This window comes from Equus asinus, chromosome 24 (assembly GCF_041296235.1).
Source record: "Equus asinus isolate D_3611 breed Donkey chromosome 24, EquAss-T2T_v2, whole genome shotgun sequence".
NCBI lineage: Eukaryota > Metazoa > Chordata > Mammalia > Perissodactyla > Equidae > Equus > Equus asinus.
Window position 1 is genome coordinate 51,213,919 of NC_091813.1, and position 21,955 is coordinate 51,235,873.

The 21,955-nt window shown below is 33.2% G+C and overlaps 1 protein-coding gene across 5 annotated transcripts in view; it reads left to right on the forward strand.

The window, feature by feature from the left end:
- Nucleotides 1–19,257, forward strand: part of KPNA5 (karyopherin subunit alpha 5) — a 40,862-nt gene extending 21,605 nt beyond the window's left edge. For all 5 annotated transcript variants that reach the window (XM_014866132.3, XM_070496758.1, XM_044757290.2 and 2 more), the window contains 6 exons: nt 4,224–4,387; nt 6,434–6,512; nt 8,687–8,812; nt 9,428–9,555; nt 12,146–12,324; nt 16,704–19,257. In XM_014866132.3, the coding sequence (XP_014721618.1) occupies nt 4,224–4,387; nt 6,434–6,512; nt 8,687–8,812; nt 9,428–9,555; nt 12,146–12,324; nt 16,704–16,891 (864 nt within the window). In that variant the 3' untranslated portion in view covers nt 16,892–19,257. The remainder of the gene's footprint in view (nt 1–4,223; nt 4,388–6,433; nt 6,513–8,686; nt 8,813–9,427; nt 9,556–12,145; nt 12,325–16,703) is intronic.
- Nucleotides 19,258–21,955: the final 2,698 nt, after the last annotated feature.

A 21,955-nucleotide genomic window follows, 5' to 3' on the forward strand; every position in this document is an offset into this window, starting at 1 on the left:
GTCTTTGCTACTACTAAAATTGGAATACAAAGAGGAAGGCTCTTTTTTATAGAAGAATGCCAACTAGTACATGCAAAAGGGCTATTAGAAAAGACAACCACCATAGTAATTGATTTAGGCAAAAATCATCAATGAATTCTAAAACCTTCAGGTGAAAGATTGTTGGGGAACCAGATATTCAGACGATCTGAAAGTATCACCCTACAGAGTATTTATTAATTACATAGGAGTTAGGAGGGAGTTATATTTACTGTTGAGAATTCTAGCAGACACCAATACCTTAACCTTTAGTGATTAAACTTGACATTCACCAATAAAGGGAAAACTGACATGTGCCTTCAAATGTAGTGTGACTAAAAGGAACATATCACTACCTATGTAAGACTCCTGCCAGAAATGTTTAACCGAACCTAATAATGAGGAAACAATAAGACAAATCAAAATCGAGGGATGGTCTGCAAAATAAATCTCCCAGTCTCTTTAAAAACATCAGTGTTGTGAAGGGCCACAGATAGCCTGGGAACTATTCAAGATTAACAAGCAGTAAAGACACACACCTATACAATGGTTAAAATCCAAAAACTAACAATTCCAAGTGCTGACAAGATACAGAGCAACTGAAGCTCTCATACAGTGCTAATGGAAATGTAAAGTGGTACAGACACATTAACAGGCAATTTCTTACTATACTTTCTAGCAATATGGTACTGACCCAAGAAATATGAAGTATGTCTATAAAAAGACCTATATGTTAATATTAATGGCAGCTTTATTCATAATCACTAAAAATTGAAAACAGCCCAAATGTACGTGTATTGGTGTAAGGATAAACAAATTATGGTTCGTTTATATGATGGAATATGACTCAACAATAAAAAGGAACACACTACTATGCGACAACATGAATGAATCTCACAAACATTAAGCTAAGTGAAAAAGCCACATGCAAATGCTGAACCTCATATGATTCTATTTTTGGCGAAGACATTGATTCAATATTTTGGAAAAGACAAAACTAAAGAAACAAAAAATCAGACTGATGATTGCCTGAGGGGAAAGTTGATTACAAAGGGGCAGAAGAGAACTTTTCAGGGTGATAGAAATAGTCTGTATCTTGATTGGGTGGTAGCTATGCATCTGTATACGTTTGTCAAAACTCTCATTAAAACTACATCTAAAAAGTTAATTTTACTGTATGTAATGTATACCTTGATAAACCTGATTTTTTTAAAAGACACTGAAACGTAACAAATAAATGCAATGTTTATTGATTAAATGATGGTTCAGTATTAAGTTTTAGCTTAAAAAATTTGGATTGGCTTTATATCTTAGATAATAGTATTACATTGCTGTAAAATTCCCTGGTTGTGATAATTATATTGTGATAAAAGAATCTAGAAGAATGCCATTTTTCTTAGGAGATATATGCTAAAGTATTTAGGAGTGAGGTATCATAAGGATGTCTGCAGTTGGTTCTCAAATAAACCAGTAGAAGTTTTTTTTATGTGGAGAGAGAGAGCAAATGTAACAAAATGTTAACTGATGAGTCTAGGTGAGTAGCATTTGAGTATTTCTTGTACTTATTTTTTGCAAATTTTCTATAGGTTTTGAACTTTTAAAAATAGTATACTGAGAAGGGAAATATGTCATCTCCCTTCGTACCACCTGGACCATGCTACCATCTCTATCACCTGGGTTATTGCAGTAGCCTCCTAACAAATCTCGCTTCTCTCTTTGCCCACCCATCATTTTCTATTCCCAACAGAGCAGCCAGGATGCTCCTGTTAAAATGTTGGTTCATGCTACATCTCTGTTCAGAACCCTGCAATGGTTATCTATGTTTTATTCAGAGTGAAAGATAAAATTATTAAATATTCTATGAGAATTTTTATCATCTGGCCCTTTTGTTCTCTCTTACCTGTCTCCTACTATTTTCCTTCTCTTTTCACTCCAGCTGCACTGGCCTCTGCTGTTTCTCAAACTCACAAAGAACGCTCTTACCTTTGTTCTAGTTGTTCCTTCTGCCTAGAACAGTGGTTCTCAAAATTTTTGGCCTCCAGACCCGTTTCCCCTCTTAAAAATTATGAGGACCTATATGGGTGCGGACATGGCACTGCTTGGCAAGCCATGCTATGGTAGGCGTCCCACACATAAAGTAGAGGAAGATGGGCGGAGATGTTAGCCTCATAATAAATTAAAACAAAAAAAAAATTTTAAGTGAAAAAAAAAAAGAATGTGAGACACCTGCTTGTGCGGTAGGGACCCAGAGTCTAACCTGCTTCTCATTTAAATTTTTAATCTTTCCTTCTGTTTTAGCACCATGCCTCTTCCCTGCCTTCTGTAATACCTGGTACCTAAGGCACTTTGGGGTGATGGTTGGAGGATAAATGACCTAAGTCAGCATTCCTTTATTCACTTTCATCTTCATATGTTGTGGGCTGGATTATAAATGTCTACCAGTCTTCTTAAAGATGGGATTTGTATTTCTATTTCTTCTTTTCTTGTTTCTGAGAAGATAGTGGGGCCAGAAATGTTTTTATTTTGGTCTCTTAAAGCTAGAAGTCTGTAGTATTTCATTATTTTTTTAAATCAGTAAAAAGATATATATCAACTACACTGATTTTTTTTTTTTTTTTTACTGAAAAATTTATATTTGCTTTAAAAACTGATTCTCACATTTCCGTGTTCAAGGAGGAGGAGATGGTTGGCAAGGGTGGAGGCATGATTGTCAGGGAAGGATCTAGTTGTGCAGATTCTGTTTACTAACTTACAGATGAACACGTCTACTTCGTGAGAGAACTGATTTATGTTCCTGGGCCCTAGGGTCATCCTTACAGGGAGGGCCCAGGAGAGATGATAAGTATTTTCAGAAGATTATAGTTTATATAATGGCAATCTTTAAAATAGTAAAGAGAAAATGCATCTAAAATTTAGAACAGGGGCCGGCCCAGTGGCACAGCGGTTAACTGAGCACATTCTGCTTCAGTGGCCCAGGGTTCGCTGGCTCAGATCCAGGGTGCAGACCTACACATCACTTGTCAAGCCATGCTGTGGCAGGCATCCCACATATAAAGTAGAGGAAGATGGGCACGGATGTTAGCTCAGGGCCAGTCTTCCTCAGCAAAAAGAGGATAATTGGCAGTAGTTAACTCAGGGCTAACCTTCCTCAAAAAAAATAAATAAATAAAATGTTAGAACATAAGACATTGCTTTTTATTTGTAGCACATTTAACATATGGCTCTTGTCTGAGGAGAGAGGCTAAGGGATACTTTTGGTTGCTGAATTAAAAAAAAACTTTAAGGAATATAGAATCAATATTGATCATAGCAATAAAGAGAGCCAACATCTAAGTGATTTCTATATGCCAGGCACCATTCTAAGATACCGTATGCATGCTTACTAATTTAACAGTACCGTATTATCCCTGTTTTACAGATGGGGTTATTATAAGTTGGGGTTTAGAGATGTTAGGTAATTTGCCCAAGGTCACTCAGCTAGTGAGTAGTGTTTAAATTTTGTCTGATTTAAGACAGGAAGGACCATAGAATTTATCTAATTCAGCCTCTTTGTTTCACAGATTTGGAAACTGAGTCTGAGATAAAGTGACTTGCTCACCTCAGAACTAATTAGTTATAGTATTAATGCTCGAGAGAGTAAAAATCTCTATTTTCATGTGTGTATTTTTTTAATAGAAGACTTGGAGTTGCAGTACATTAAGAAGTAGTACACTTTATTCGTGACTTCCATTTAAAAACCCTTCAGATTTCTTTTGGTATTTTGTACACCTTCACTCCTCAAATGATTATTAGGTTTGGTTCTAGTAAGGTACATGTAATGAGTGAAGTGAAATTCTTTTAAGTTAGATCATATTCCATACTCATTATATTAAACATTTAACTGAAATATTTTGGCTTCTCTCAGTTTTGGTATGCCTTTTTTGGGGGATATGTGTGTATGATTTAGACATAGACAGGGGATCCCAAATACATATTCCATTATTTTTTTAAAAAACATTAAATTACCACATACCTTATTCGATATAAGATTAATAGGAATCAGGGTCATGTTCATATATCATCATAATTTTAAAACAATAGAATGTTTTAATTTCTTCGGTATTTTTGTGGCGTTAAGTTTTTTGTTTTAAAATGAGTTCTGTATTTTCCTAGAAAAACTTGGTTTTAGATAGAAAAAAATTTTAATATTGGCTCTTCCCTTCCAGGTTTCACCCTGCTTAAATGTCCTGTCACGATTATTGTTTAGCAGTGACCCAGATGTATTAGCAGATGTGTGTTGGGCCCTTTCTTATCTGTCCGATGGACCCAATGATAAAATTCAAGCAGTCATTGATTCTGGAGTTTGTCGAAGATTGGTGGAACTTTTGATGTAAGTATAATTTGTGATTAATAATCGTATGATTATGTATTAAGTTTAGCAGTTAGAGTAATGGCCTTATAACCATCTCAAGAGTCACTATTTCAAGAAGGATTTAAAAGCTGCCAGCCCCGCTTTGCAGAATAGCTGTAATACTGAAAAGTTGGGCTTTAAATTTGTATCTTATATCCTATAGTTGGGACTAATCATTTTGTTAATGAATTTCATTAATTTTCTGTGACCTCTTTATGAACAAGAGGGGCTTAATTTAAAAAGTATTTATGGAATGCGTTTGACCTACAGTATTATACAAGACATTGTTAATGAAATATAGAATGCAGTTCAAGCTCTCACAGAACCAATAATCCAGTTAATTGTTCATTATGATAATTAATTTGTGTGAAAGTCCATGTAGTGAAAATCATTTGGTATTTCACTTTTATTAAAGAGAATGTGTTTCTCTTTGCTGGGCTATTATTGCTTTTGCCTTAAAAAGAACAGATTTCCTATACCAAGAAGTTAAAAACTTGTAAGAAAACTTGTTTCAAAAAGATGTTATAGTTTGTTCATCCTCTTGTTTAAAAAAATTTATTTTCTTCCTTTCTTCTTTTGTCAGAAAGCTGTTAGGTAGGCCCAAACAAGATGGTTTACACAAAGAAGAGAGGTCTGATAAGGGGTTATGGCCCCAGTTGCAAACAGCATCAGAGGAGGGTAGGCAGGCAGGTCCAATGAGGGGATCAGGGCCTAAGCTTGACGATGGCACCCACTAGAGCAGAGCAGACAAGGAGGCTGGAGCAAAGGGTTGGAGCCAATATATGACGAGATAGCAGCCTAGCTGGATCAGAAGATTGGCCATTTTTAGGGATTTTATGATAATAGAAGCCAGTTTCTTATTCTCAGAGAATGGAGATATAAATATGGAAGTGTGGAAAGCCCGAACAATCTTGTAGTATTAGGTTAAGAATTAGAGGAATCAATGTGAACCCATGGCTTTCAACATAAAGAAATAGATAGAGAAATAAATAAATATGTAAATGTGTGTGTGTGTGTGTCTTCTTAAAGGGCCTGGGAGCAGTGACATGTCTATACTAACAAGCTGAGCACACTGAATGCCCAAATTGTGGTTTTTAAACACCACTCTCCATTTAAAGGAAACCAGGACTCCTGGAGAAATGGCTGGTTCAAGGACTGGAACTGAGAAAAAATAAGATGAACCCAGAAAGTAATGAGTGCTCAAAGAATGGAGAAATGTCAAAAGGACACAAAAACCCACTTGAAGGGCTTGAAGGGGCTCCTAACTGTTCAAACCTGGGACGATTGGAGTATTGAAATAAATTATAGTAATATATCACAACTTACTGAATAAAATAAGAATCCGTGAGTCCACACTAAAATAAGTAGATCGATCAAGAGGTAGTTACATAAGGCACATAGTTGGAATGATATTATTAGAAAATCATCATTGGCAACAATACTAATATTAGTAATTCAGACAAGAAACATCAAAAGATGCAGTGAAAGTGGGTTAAAGAATGGGATTTTACGTAGTTTAAAAGTATTTCCTCACAAAATATTAATTATAAAGGGAAAAACAGTAATGTTAAAAAGTGAAGAAATCTGGCAGACACCATCTTAAGTGACCAGAGTTCAGTGTGACTATTATGGACAAAACACATACCATATGCTAGCCAATACTGTGAGATGAAAAGAGTATAGCATTTGTGATATCTCAGCCAAAAGTATATAATTTGTGTTTTAATCATGAGGAAAAATTGGACAAAACCAAATAACTGATTTGAGATTGTCAAAAATGTCAAGATCATGAAAATCAAGAAAGACTAAGGAACTATCTTGAATTGAGAGAGATTGAAGAGACCTGAGAACTGGGTGCAACGTCTGATCCTTGATTAGATTCTTATAAGATATTACTGGGATAATTAGTGAAACTTGGATCTCTGGGTAAACAATAGATGGGAGTGTTTTGTACTATTTTTGTGAATTTTCTATAAATTTAAAATTCTTATGTAGTATGTAAGCTCATGTTTTTATTATTTTTAGGCACAATGATTATAAAGTTGTATCACCTGCATTAAGAGCAGTTGGTAATATTGTGACTGGTGATGATATTCAAACACAGGTGAGTTCAGACTTCAATATGATAAGTTGTTAACATAATGGACTTTAAGAAGTTTATCCTGTTTCATACCACTGATTACATATTAATCGAGACTTTAGCGTTACCGTAATTATACAAGCATCTATAATGTGTCAACCTCAAATATGTTTATGTGGAAGTCCTACCCTAGACCTAGATCAGTGTAAAGAAGCACGGGGTAGGAGTTTGGTTCTTGAGGGATTTATAATTCAATTGGCAAGAAAATCTATATTAAAACAAAGCATATTACCCAAGATAGTATGTGTTTGCTGTGAGCTGATTGGTCAGTAAATGCTATAAAAGTTTAAAAAAAGAGATCAGTGTACTGAGAAATCTTTGTAGATTTCATAAAGGAGTTGGAAGTAAAGCTAGATCTTAAAGTAAAGAAGAATTTAAGTAGACTGGAAGAGATTTATGTGACCACAGGCACAGGGGCAGATATGTGTGAGGTATGTTTTAGAGACAGTAAACTTGACTGGAAAAGATACTGTTGGTGAAAGGGTGATTGATTATAAATAGGTTAGAAGTGGGGTTGAAAACGAGAGGGCTTTTTATAGTAGATTGAAGACCTAGAGTATGGGAATAGAAGGAAAGTTGGCAAGGAAACATTTGCAGGACTGGTAATTAACTACATGTGTGCGTCTTTCTCTTCTTTGTCTTTTGGAGGATGGTGAGATATCAAAAATGTGTGATGCCAAGATTGACTTCAGATCTGGGGTGCAGTCACCCTTGAAGATAGAAACTTAAACTCTGTAACACATTAGATTATCCTTTGCCATCATAAAGGAAACATTTTATTCTAATCTATGTATTTTCTTTCAGTTTTAGTCTTTTAAAGTCCTATTTAGTTATTAAACAGTTGATTCTTAGTAATTGGTAGTTATTAACTTAAAATAGCTCTTTAAATGAAAATGCCCTTCTAAAATACAGTGTTTTCAGCAGAATTTTGGTACCCTGCTTCATACATTCTGCACTAAGTAAATTTCATGTAAATTATTATGGGTGTTTTGCAAATAGGGACATAATTAATCTTGCCATGAAACAAAGAATGTAAAGGAATAAAGCAGAATATACTTCTTTACAAAAGAAAAGTGAATCAGTAAAAAAAATTTGATGAAACAAATAGACTTATTCTACACATTAAGGTTTCTTAACAGTTATGGAATTAGATACTTTAAACTATTTGTTATATATATATATATATGTATTTTCATCTGGCAAAACTAGAGGTTGGACCCTGACCAGTCACTAAATCTCTCTTCGAATAGTTATATCAGTTGAACTGTGAATGCATTTGTAAACTTGAAGGACACACCTCTGAGTGTCCTGCTTATTTGTATTTTAGTGGATTGAGAACAGGGCACTTCATTACACCAACATTAGCTAAGTTTTGGCAAAGTGGGAGAGCAGAAGACAGTAAGTCCCTGTTGTCCGCAGCCACAAAGGGCGAGGAATGACAGGTACCGCCAAGGCTACTTGGTTGTTTAAGTAACCAGTTTATTGGTAAAGGGGAATAGAAGAAGGAGTGGGGAAACAAACAACAACAGATCGGTGCTTACAACATCCACGCCACAATCAGCCGGGAAGTCCCAATAGTTTGTACGGTGGGCGGGAGTGCCAATTGTCCGGGTCTGAGGCAGAGTGTCCTCTCCTCAGTGAGACTCCCAATTGTTCTATGCTGGTGACTCCCTTTTATTCTAAGGTTTTCTGGATTCTGACTCAGGGTTTCAGACATTTAGATACTTTGAGTTATTTCTTCTTGTTCCCATGGATGGGATGTTTTTATCTTTTTGTTCCCACGCATGGGATGTTTCTCTAGTCTGGTCAGGTGCCCATCGGGGTGGCCAGCCCAGACAAGGAACATGACGCAGGACATTTTCTTATTAATTTGTGCCTTGGGGTCAGGGTCGAAGTGGCCATCTCCGGCTCCGAGGCCAGACACATTCTTTCACGTAGGCGCCGGATCCCAGTGTCCCTGAAAGGTGGGGAGGTCAATGAACTCTGTACAGTCCCCAAGTTTTACTTTGAGAGGGATTACTTGTTTCTTAAATTTAGTCTTTCAGAGTGGTTTTTGCATTTCTAAATAATTTATTAGTATATTTTTGTGTAGTTTATTTCCTGTAAAACTTTGTTTCCATTTCTAACTTTTGTTTTAGGTAATTTTGAATTGCTCTGCATTACCCTGTCTCTTACATTTATTGAGTAGCCAAAAGGAGTCAATTAGAAAAGAATCCTGCTGGACTGTTTCTAACATCACTGCTGGAAATAGAGCTCAGATCCAGGTAAATACCTTTCAGGTCTGAGAATAGAACAGGGAGATCTCAGAATTCAGTTTGGGCAAAAGCCAGCATTTTATTAGTGATGTTTTTTAGTGAATTACTGAAAAAGATTTTTAAAAAAAGATTCTTGACAAGTATTTTAAAGAATATGGCCTTTTCTCCTCTAAAATAATAACGTTTATTTGTAGTATTCTAGTGAGGAATACCAATTACATGTATATAGCTGCCCAGAGGAGTACCTGACACCTAATGGTCAGTCTCTAAAAGGGGATTGATTTTCATTAGTTTTAAATAAGTTAGGCAATGATCTTCCTCTCAAAGCTTTTAAATAATGATTTATTAGGGTCCTGTCAAGCTTTGTGAGTCGGTATTTACTTATCCAGTTTGATCAGTCATCAGCCTTGTGCTTTATCAGCTTTAAAATTTATATTCTGCTAATATATTTTCCAGTCTTCAAAGTGTGTGAAAGTTTGTTGATAGATTAGAAATAAAATATTTCCAAAGGTATTTCCAAAAAGCATGATATTTTAAAGCCATTGAGTGTCAAGATTCCTCTACTTACTAATATTTTTAAAACAGTATTTGCATTGCTTATGCTGTATCATTTTTCCTCCTCAGGCCGTTATAGATGCAAATATTTTTCCTGTTTTGATTGAGGTTCTTCAGAAAGCAGAGTTTCGCACCAGAAAAGAAGCAGCTTGGGCTATAACTAATGCAACATCAGGAGGCACTCCAGAACAAATAAGGTGTGATACAGATTTTTAAAAATTTTTTTAAATGTAAATTGGACAAAATTTGCAATAATACGTATTTTTTGTTTGTTGATGAATATTATGTCTAAGTCAGTTTAATAAGCATTTCTAATGTGAAATGACAGCATTCGTTATATTGGTTATATCATTCATTCAGTGGTTTAGTTTTTCATTTAAAAGTATAATTAATGTCATTCTCCTTGGCAGACTATTTATGAGAAATCAAAGATTAAAAATCTGAAAAACGAACAGTGTGTTAGTTTGAAAAATACACTATCATGGGCATTAAATAATTTTTAGACCATTAAAATCACATAAATGTAGCTTATTATATAGAAATAACTAATAAATTTGAATATCCACCTCCTTAAAATAAAATTAAAATAGACATTTGTTTATGTAGTGATATTCTCCTAGTTGCTTGTTAGCCTTGCCTGTGGGTTAGTATCTTTTATTTTTCTAAACTAGTATTTTTTTCTTTTTTATGGTAGCTTTTTGAATCTAGGCCTTTTGTTATTTATTTCTTTGTTTCTTTTACTAACAACATAAATAGTAGGTACGTGAGCTTTGAAGTCAGCCTGCTTTCAAATCCTACTCCTTCAGTAGAAGTTGTGTGACCTTGACAAAGTCATTCAACCTTTCTCATCCACAGTTTCATTTTTTAAATGGATTCAGTAATGGATAGTATCTTATGGTAGTATCTTGACAATTAAATACAATTTAAAGTGCTTAGTATGGTGCCTAAACATTAAGTTCTCACTAAGATTAGCTGCTGTTACCGTTATTTGTAATCATCATAATTTTTATTATCAGTATTGATTCCTGAGTCTCTTTTTCATCTTGTGCTTTTTTTCTTGCACTGCTATAAAAGCCTGAGTTCCTACAGAATCTTCTTGTTCTGAGGATCCCTCCATGAAATTCAGGATCCTTAGGTTTACTGAAGTAACTATTTAGGGAATATTTCTAACGAATATTTGATTTATTTCTTAGTTTATAAAACAAGAAGTCAGGCTACTATGTTATTTTACAAATCACGTAGAGGATTTTGAAATCTACCTGTTGTGAGATCATTGTCTGTTATTGCCTTCATTTGTACTATCTTACCCTCTCAGATTCATATTTCTCTATGTTGGTAACATCTGTCTCTGCTTTTTTTTTCCATTCCCCATCTCTTCTTTAAGCAGTATTTCCATTTCATTTGTTTCATGAGTACAAGCAGTAACAACACAAAATCTTTTCTTTGTTCTAGGTTTTTTTAAAATACTAATGTTATTTTTATCTGCTTTGGGGCCCACAGTTTGTTCACCTACAAAGAGTTGTATTTTTTTAATTTATTTTCATCATTATGTCTTGCATATATTATTCCTTAAATTTATTAGTATGAATCAAGTGTCCAAACAGAAATTGTTCTTTTTCTAACCATTTTCACCATTTCATTAACTCTACCTATATGAGAAGAGATCTTCTTGATCTCAGATTAGGTTTAGCATGCATACCACTAATATTTGTTGAATGTCTCATATTGCCAGTTGTTGTGCTTGGTCATTTCAGTTATTGAGTACCAACAGTGTATTAGGTACTTTCATGTATTTTATCTCCTTTAACTTCATAACTCTATGAGATAGTTACTCATTCAACAAATATATGTGATCACTTACGGTATAGTATATGGTAAGTGAATGTTCCAGTGAAGGCATGTACGTTTTTTTTAAAAGAGGGATGGAAACTAACTGTTACTGAATGCCTACTGTATTCTCAGAGCAACCTCTGAGGTTGGTACTGTTATTATCCCCATTTTAAGATGGGGAAACTGAGGCACAGAGCAGTTACTCAAGGTCACACAACTGAAAAGGAGTGGACTTGGGACTTGGAACCACGCAATCTGGCTTCAGAGTGTGTTTTTTACCTTTATGCTTAATGTGGACTTTTTGCCAAGTGAACAAATCAGTTTATTTATATTATAGAGAGTGGAAAAAGAGCTGATGGAAAAGGACAAAACATTAAGAAATGATTGGAGTAATTTTTGTGAACATTATTAATTAAAATTATTTGTAACATGGCCTGCTTTGCTCCTAGATGCTTTCTATGCTTCTGAAACACAGCAGATGTTTCAAATGTTAGCTATGATTATTTTTGTGGGGAATTTCCTGAAGTTTGATTTAGATGCCCTTTCTCCCTCTTTATTTCTGTCTACTCGAAGATGACCCATATGTGTATACATAGGCTCACCTTTAAAAAAGAAAAAAGAAGACACCTTGAGCCCACTATTCTCAGTGCTTACTTATATGCCATGCAAAAACAGGCCCTAGTACCAGTTTGCTTGTGTATACATTTTTGTAATAAATGTAATACCACTTACGGCTAATTATGTTAAATTAGAACAACAGAGTAAAAAAATTTTCAGGTTTCTGTGTAAGTGAAAATTTAAGTGTTTTTAATGTTTGAGTTTGTATGAGAATACTTTTCTTAATTGTTTATATAACATTTCACTATGAAGAATATTTTCATGTCATTGCTATAAATATTTATTTGTCATTTTAAATGTTTTTCCCCCCTCACTTTCCTTTTTTAAATTACTCTGAAGGTATTTGGTAGCCTTAGGCTGCATTAAACCACTTTGTGACCTTTTGACTGTTATGGACTCTAAAATAGTCCAAGTGGCCTTAAATGGACTTGAAAATATTTTACGTCTTGGAGAACAAGAATCTAAGCAGAATGGAATAGGCATTAATCCATACTGTGCTCTCATTGAAGAAGCATATGGTAAGCAGTCAGTTAAAAATTTATAATTACAGTCAATTTTTTTATTGAGATATAATCGACATATGGCATTATATTGATTTCAGGTCTACAACATATTGATTCAATATTTGTATATACTGCAAAATGATCCCCGCAATAAGTCTAGTTAACATCCATCAACTTACATAGTTAAAAACTTTTTTTTCTTGTGATAACTTTTAAAGATTTACTCTCTTAGCAACTCTCACATATATAGTACAATATTATTAACTATAGTCACCATGCTCTATGTTACATCTTCATGACTTACTTATTTTATAACTGGAAGTTTGTACCTTAGACCCCCTTCACTCATTTTGCCCATCCCTACGTCTGCCTCTGGCAACCACCAGTCTGTTCCCTTGTTTGTTTGTTTGTTTGGGGGGTTTTTTGACATATAAGTGAGATCATAGGGTATTTGTCTTTCTCTGTCTGACTTACTTCATGTACATGATTCCCTCATCTATGTCACAAATGGCAGGATTTCCTTCTTTTTTATGGCTGAATAATGTTCCATGGTATAATATACATATACCATATTTTCTTTATCCATTCATTCATCAGTAGACTGTTAGGTTGTTTCCATGTCTTAGTTATTGTAAATAATCCTGCAGTGAACATGGTGGTGCCTATATCTTTCAGAGTTAGTGTCTTTGTTTCCTTCAGATATATACCCAAAAGTAGAATTGCTGGATCATATGGTAGTTCTATTTTTAATTTTTGGGGGAGCCTCTTTACTGTTTACCATAGTGGCTGCATCAATGTACATTTCCACCAACAGTGCGCAAAAGTTCCCTTTTCTCCACATCCTCACCAACACTTGTTATCTCTTGTCTTTTTGATAACCATCATTCTAACAGGTGTCAAGTGATATCTTATTATGCTTTTGATTTGCATTTTCCTGATGATTAGTGATGCTGAGCACCTTTTCCTATACCTGTTGGCCATTTCTGTGTCTTCTTTGGGAAAGTGTCTATTCATAGATCCTCTGCCCGTTTTTTAATTGGACTGTTTGTTTTTGCTGTTGTGTTGTGTATGAGTTCTTTATGTACTTTGGATATTAATTCAGATACGTGATTTGCAAACCTCTCATTCTGTAGGTTGCCTTTTCATGTTGTTGATGGTTTCCTTTGCTGTACAGAAGTTTTTTAGTTTGACGTAGTCCCACTTGTTTATTTTTGCTTTTGTTGCATTTGCTTTTCATGTCGTATCCAAAAAACTTATTGCAAAGACCAATGTCAGGGAGCTTAATGCCTATGTTTTCTTTAGGAGTTTAGTGGTTTCAGGTCTTACGTTCAAGTCTTTAATCCATTTTGAATTGATTTTTGTGTATAGTGTAAGATAGTGGTACAGTTTCATTCTTTTGCATATGGCTGTCTAGTTTTCCCAACACTATTTATTGATGAGACTAGCCTTTCTCCATTGTATATTCTGAGATCATTTGTCATAAATTAATTGGCCATATATGCACAGGTTTATTTCTGGACTCTTTATTCTCTTCCATTAATCTATCCGTCTCTTCTTATGCCAATACCATGCTGTTTTGATTACTTAACTTTCTAATATAATTTGAAATCAGGGAGCAAGATGCTTGCAGCTTTGTTCTTTTTTCTCAAGATAGCCTTGGCTATTTAGGGTCTTTTATGGTTCCATACAGATTTTAGGATTGTTTGTTCTATTTCTGTCATTTGTCCAAATGTCAAAATGCCATTTGGAATTTTAATAGAGATTGCATTGAATCTGTAGATTGCTTTGGATAGTTTGGACATTTTAACAGTATTAACTCTTCCAATTCATGAGCACAGATTATCTTTCCATTTATTTGTATCTTCTTCAGTTTCTTTCATCATAGTTTTCAGTGTACATATCTTTCACCTCCTTGGTTAAATTTATTCCTAGGTATTTTATTCTTTTTGATGCAATTGTAAATGGGATTATTGTCTTAATTTCTCTTTCTGATAGTTCCTTATTAATGTATAGAATCACAATTGATATTTGTGTATTGATTTTGTATCCTACAACTTTACTGAATTTTTTTAATTCTAACAGTTTTTTGGTAGAGTCTTTAGGGTTTTCTATATGTAATATCATGTCATCTGCAAATAGTGACAATTTTACTCTTCTTTTCCAAATTGGATGTCTTTTCTTTTCCTTGTCTTATTCCTGATCTTAAAGGAAAAGCTTTCAGCTTTCTAGGTTGAATATGATGTTAGCTGTGGGCTTGTCATTATGGTCTTCGTTATGCTGAGGTCTGTTCCCTCTATACCCACTTTGTTGAGAGATATTCAATTCTTAAATAGCTGCCATTGGCATTTTCCCCCTCCAGTTCCATTAAATTTTTTGTTGTCAAAGCAGTATAATATTTAAAAAAATGTTTTTCTTTTTAATAATTTAATTTTGTTACTCTTAATTTTATTACCGTAAGAATTTCTTTTCATTATTTACCTTTCTTTACATTATCCTTGTGCACAAATACTTTACATTTATATATTTGCAGCTTATGTATAGTTTTATGTTCTACTTTCTAACATTTTGGAGAAATTTTACATTTCTACATAATTTTTATGATTTATAATAGCCACATAATGTTATATTGAGTGCCATTTTAGCCATAATGAGTGCAGTTTTATCCATACTCTTGTAGTTGACCATTAGTTTGTTTCTAATTTGTTTAGCACTTTACATGTGCCAAAATAAGTATCTTTCTGAATATTAATTTTTAGGAATGCTGCTACTGAGGCTTGGGTACAAACTTCTTTTTAAGCTTTTGATATATTTTCTCATTTTGCTTTCCAACAAATGGCATGTTACTTGACAGTGTCACTGGCATTGTATGAATCTACTACACAGTCTCTTACTTGTCTTGTTTCTTTTGTTAATTCGGAAGATGTAAAATGATCACCAAGTTGCTTTTGTGTGTTTCTTGTTTTATTTCATGTAGAAGGTGGTGTGTGTTTTCCATGTATTAATGTATTTCCTCATCTGAATTGAATATTTATTGTACTTTGTCCAGTTACCTATTTGACTCTTTTTTGTAAAAGTTTGAGTTAATTTTATTTTATAGTTTATTTTAGTATGGCTTTTCTCCCATTCTTTTTTACGTTTTTATTTTAATAAGATAAACTGTGTTCATTTATGTTTAATAAATGACTCAATCTAATCTTCTGTTCATTCAGAGTTTACAAAGTTATTGCCCCCACAGAGATGTGATGAAAATTTATTGTTTTATTGGCATACCTCAACATAATGAAGACCATAATGACAAGTCCACAGCTAAGATCTTACTCAATCTAGAAAGTTGAAAGCTTTTCCTTGAAGATCAAGAACAAGACAATGATGCCCACTCTCACCACTTTTATTCAACATAGAATTAGAAGTCCTAGCCTGAGTAATAAGGCAAGGAAAAGAAAGAAAAGACATCCAGTTTGGAAATTGGATTTATCTATTTATTTATTCCATTAAATATTCACTTTTCTCTCTTTATTAAGTCCTATTATATTGTATGGTTGATTCAGGTTTTTATTTATAATTCTTAAAGCAAGCCTGGGATATCACTTTGCCTTTATTTCAAATTATCTGATGTCACTGGTTAAAATATTATATAAACACAAGATATTAATCGCTGATTTAAGAATATATCCTTATTACAGTCATTATTTTGACCCCATACTAGAGTTTAGGCTATTTATATCCTACAGTAATATAATTGAATAGGTTTATCTGTAATTAAATGAAAAATATTTTCAGCATCACCCAAACTTGTGTAGATCTTTTCCTTGTAAGCAGTAAAATAGAGTGCTATAGAGTCTCCCTATCCTTTCAAAATGGGCTTTTTCTGTTTGAGTTGTAGATTGTACTTTTTGTAAATTATAGAGTAGCTAGATTGGGTTTGCAAATATACTCATTTATTCCATATTGATACCCTCTGGCTCATTCTGTGAGAGAATGTGTGTGTGTTAGTTTGCTTGCATTTTAGTTTGTTCATTTGTTTTTGTTTTGTTTCCTTTTTTGTGATTTTTAGTTAGCATATTTACTCTGGAAAGGACTTGTGAAGTTACATAATCTAAAATTCATTTTAAAATTGAGAAACTAGAGTACAGAAGAACCAAACTTATTTGGGGCAAAATCACACACCTAGCAGGATTCAGTCTATGTTTTTCTTACTCCCAGGCCTGTGCTACTTCCTCATACCACACTGCCCCATTGTCTCATTCTTGAAGTATAAGGCTATCATTATGCGCGAAAGTTAGATAAAATTAACAGTCCCATTGCTGATGGACTGATGGATGCTGTTGATTATTTTGATTTAAATATATGTTGAAACTTGAGTAAGAATTTTGTTTATATGCTTTGTATAATAGGTCTGGATAAAATTGAATTTCTACAAAGCCATGAAAATCAGGAAATTTACCAAAAGGCTTTTGATCTGATCGAACATTACTTTGGTGTAGAAGAAGATGACCCCAGCATTGTACCTCAGGTGGATGAAAACCAACAACAGTTTGTATTTCAGCAGCAAGAAGCACCAATGGAAGGGTTTCAACTTTAACTTGGTGGGAGAAAAATTAATAGCTAAAAAGGGTAGCTTCAGATATCTTCTCTTTGTTGCAATGTTAGTAGGAATGTTTGATGTGTTTTATGTAGAACAGAAAAGAAGGAAGTTGATGCACTTTTAAAAAGCGAAAGTTTTCATTCAGATGCAACCTTTCATTATAGTTTTGTTTTTAATTTGATGTGCTTGTATTTATGTCTTTTATCGTTTTATCTATTTTTTGTATCTATTTGTGAGCAATTAAATACATTATGTGAAATTATTTAATATCTTAAGCTTGAAAAGGAGAACTTTGATTAAGTATTACACAATTGTTCTTAATTTTTTCTAGCATTCTTGGAAACTGCACATTAGCAGTACAGCTATTGATAATTGCATTTTGGCAGTAAGTCTGACATGCCCAATTTCTACTAAATCTACCTCTATCTTGAAGCAAAAACAAAACAGAAAAGCTTCAGAAGCATGAAATAGTGTAAAAGCTAAATTAGAATGTGAACATATTTATTACCTTAAATTATAAATCACTGTGCTGTAGGTTATACTTTCCAAAAAAAAAGATGACAACAGAAAACCTGTAAAACTTATTTATAAAATGTAGAAGAAATATTGTACTGATAATCAATTAAAATGTGGCAATTGTGAAGAGAAAGCTCTTCTTCATGTTGAACACATTAAAATGATTACACATTTAAATATTTGTGTTTTTAACATATAAATGCTATTATATTAGTATATTTTGTATTTCGACCAAATATGCTACCATTTTTGAAATAGTTTTATTATTTTTTCACTCTTCATTTTAAAAAGCATCATGATAGAGATGCCATCATGAATCTAAAATAGTGCTGCATAGCAAAAAAATACTGTAATTCTTTGTCTGATTTTTTCAGAGCAGTAATTGAAAAGTTTCACTTTCTTGTAGTAATGAACTTAGGTACTTGAATGGCAAAATTATCCTGAAGAAATCACCATCTTATGTGTTAAATTTTATTAAATCTACTTAATGTTTGGACACTAAAGGATGATATTAATGAAAATTGTTAAGGATTCTTTAATATGGTTGCGATCTATACATTCATGGTCCACATAACAACATTTTGGTCAGTGATGGACTGCGTATACAATGGTGGTCCCATAAGATTAGTACCATATAGCCTAAGTGTGTAGTAGGCTATACCATATAGGTTTGTGTAAATACACTCTATGATGTTTGCACAATGACAGAATTGCCTAACGACACAGTTCTCAGAACATATTCCTGTCATTCAGCGACGCATGACTGTATTAGGAATTTTTGTTTTTGGTAATACTCAGAGGATCATAATGCTGCTTGTTATCACTGTATTAAATTACATTTGTATCAGATTGGTCAATATAATGTGTGTATTTTATGTATTAACAGCAAAAACCTCTTCAAACTGTGAAACTCTAAAAAAAGTTTCTATAGAAAAATTATATATTTATTTATAGATACATGTATATGCATGTGTCTATGTGTTATTCTCACAGTACTATACTTGGTAGAGTTTTCTAAGCATATATGGTACTGTTAAACTCAGTCTTTTCATTTATACTTACATGCAGGCTATTTACATTTCCAATTATATACGTAAAATAATTATTTAAAATTAGTTTACAGCTGTTTTAAGATGGGAACTAAAGCATTTTTGATATGACTCATAGTCTATTCTGTAAAGAAAGATTTCATTTATGATAGCATTTATAATGTTTCTGCTGGAAATCAGAGGCATGTTACAAAAAGAAAATGTATATAGAAATACTTTTAAATAATGTGACACTTTGTAAATTATATATCATGAAACTAAGCTTTTGGCAAGACACTTAAAACCTACAGCGATAAAATACAGGTTTAAATGGTGTCATAATGCTGACTGCATCTGCCAAACCTCTTTTATATCGTTAAGTCGAGGACTGTGTCTGTGCCCTTTTTATTGTAGTGGAAGTTTTGAAGCTTACTATAAAAATTTTCCTTTTGCATTATGTATGTTCAAAAGAACAGGGTAGTTATATTAAAGATTACCAAATTGATGGTGAATTTATCAGATAAATGCTTTTTTGTGGTGCAGATGGTTCTAAGTATCAGGTGACAGGGTATTCCACTCTTTGTAATCAATTGAACTTGATAATGCCGCATAATTCATAAACTAACCAGCTGTGCCTGCTTTTATTTTGAGGACCCTGTAGTCACATTAATAAATCTCTAAGCCAAGTCTTTCAAACAAAATAGTTCTTAGAGAAGGAAAAGTATGTGTGTGTGCATACACACACATATAAAGAATGACTTCTGAGGGGAGAATTTTTAAATTTTTGCCAGTAAAACAAATGTTATATCTCTAAGTACAGGATATGACCATGTTTTAAGCATTTAAATATAAAATTATAGTTAATTTCTTGGATCTGTTACTTGGGAAATTAATTTGATTAGACTTCAATGCAAGGGACAATATCTAATAGTTGGGACTACCTGTTGGTGTGGTGATGACTTTATTGAACCAAGACTAGCAAATACTTTGTTCTTAAGATTTTTCTTTTAAGTACAACTACTCTTTTCAAATGTACTATTTAAAATGCTCCAAAATGTATTTTCGTTAATCGTCACTGACCCTTGCAGAAAAAAGTTTTAACTTGCTTTCCTAAGATTTTACTATATTTAAATCCAAGAGTAAATGTGCCAAAAAAAATGTAATCACATTGTAAAGGGGCATGCATGCAATATTAATGCAAAAATCAAGAAAATACTTGAAAGTTCTTTTCATTTATTTAATTTGATGTTTTGTCTGAATTTGAATTTTTACTAATTAATCTATGCAATTATGCTTACTTACTTTATATTTGTAAGTACTTGACTCACTGGCCTGGTTTTTTTACTGTGTTATTTTGAAAGATTGTTCTAGAACTTAATGTTTAGTGTCGTTTTGTTCACTTACTGGTAGCACCAGAACAAGAAAGCAAAAAAAAAAGGTAATAAAATCTGCTGGCACAGAAATAACATATCATTTGGTAACTGTAAAACCTGTTTGCTGTTAAAGGTTGATTTGTTGGATAAATGACTAAAAGAAGCATTACCTTTGCCTTCCTACTTTTTCTTCTCTTAAGGAGCAGCATTATGGAAAAAGTAACTATAAAACAAAGTCTTAGTGGGTTTTTGTTGCTGTTCTGAGTTCAGCAATCTACTGGCTGCTTTGTGAAACTGTGAAATCAAAGTAATTGTTGTCAACCTTTACTCATTTTAGTTCATAGTATTACTGTTTATGAAATGTGACATAATAGGAGTCAAAATGATAGGGCTCTGAAAGGATAATGCATCTTTAAATTCTGATTGGGAAGTGGGGTGAGGGGTGGCTATTCTTGCCTAATTAAATTAACCAGTATTTGACCAGTATGCAATATTATGAAATGTTACAGCACTATATTAAAAATAATAAAATACTATTTTACAATTGCATTTATATAAATGTGTCTATTTCATTTGTTCTCTCTTGTGATTGTGTATTTCTAATGGAGCAAAAACAGATGCCCTGATTGATTAAAATTCCATCCACTTTCTAAAACCAGTAAGATTTTTGTTTGTGGTTTATGCTTATCGGATAAAGGAATATGTTTCTTTTGTTTTAGAACTTGTATATTCTACTATAATGGGGAACATGTCTAACTTATCTTCATATCTCAAGCCTTGGCAATCAGTGGACAGTCACTTGTTTAATTGAGACTATTTTTTTTCTTTTCTGTTATTTTAATGCAATACAATGCTTATATTTAAGTAATAAAGTTTTAAACCTAATAAATAGAAATTGGAGGGAACGTCTGATTTAACTTTCTTCATGTACTCTGGAACCCAAGGTCACATAGTAGCCAAGCCTAAGACCCCCTAGCGTAGTGTTTTTGTTTTTGTTTTTTCGTCGTCTTTTGCTACAATATTTTTTTCATTGGCTGGGTTAATTTCCCTCAGTGTTTGAAACTATGTTAATCACATAGTAGTGAAAGTATTGAATCAGTTATTTTGGGGGTACCTTGCTCTGAGTTAGGCAGTCTGCAATCTTGGTGGGAAATGAATTCCTGAAAATAGAGTGTACAGGTCAAACAACAGATTTAAACATGCAGTGGAGTTCCCTTCCCAGAAATCCCTAAGTACACATTTTAATGGTGTGTTTGCACAATTTTCTCAATGTTCTTTAATTTTCTTTCCTCCATATTTGAACAATTGACTAGTTAAGTTCAGTGAGCACAGTTCCCCACTTTTAACACATCTAACGATTTATTTCAAATAATTGCAGCTGACAAGCACTACTGTACAGCACCACAAGAATTAAAATGTTGGTTGGGGGGCAACCCTACCAAGTAAAGAACTTGAAATTGTGAGTAGCTAATCCACAAACATTTAAATTTGGAAACAGTAGGGAATTTAGGGAACTTAATGTGTAATGCCCAAAAGTGCCTGTTACTTAAAAATTGAATATTTTAAACTTGCAGACAATTTCAGGTTTGAAGGATCCTTGCAGTTCCCTTTCAGTTACAGTTGACATGTTTTTTAGAACTATTTTCTAAAATAGCATGGCAAAATTTAATATACTCTCTATTTAGGATTTCAACATGACTCACTATTTTCTGAGCATTCCATCTTTTAAATTGTCTTATAAAATATACACAAAGAGAATAATATGTAAGAAGAAAATTTGAATAATATTCACCACCCAGCTTAATAAATTATTATCAGTCTGTTGGTAACCATTACTCTCAATTTTATTAGTAATTCCTGTGCTTTTCCTCATTGTTTTATCTCATGTGTATGTATACCTAAAATATATAGCTTCACTTGCCTGTTTTTGAAATGTGTAAAATGGAATATTTATGTATTCTGTGGGCTTTTTTTAGCTCAATGTTAACATTTTTTGAGACATTTATATTGATGCATATGTCTGTGGGTCATCTTAGTTGTATGCTATTCTATTTTGTGGCTACATTGTGATATATGATAGGGTAGGTCTTCTGTCTTGTTCTTCAAGACTGTCTTAGCTCTTTGCATTTCCATAAAAATGTAGA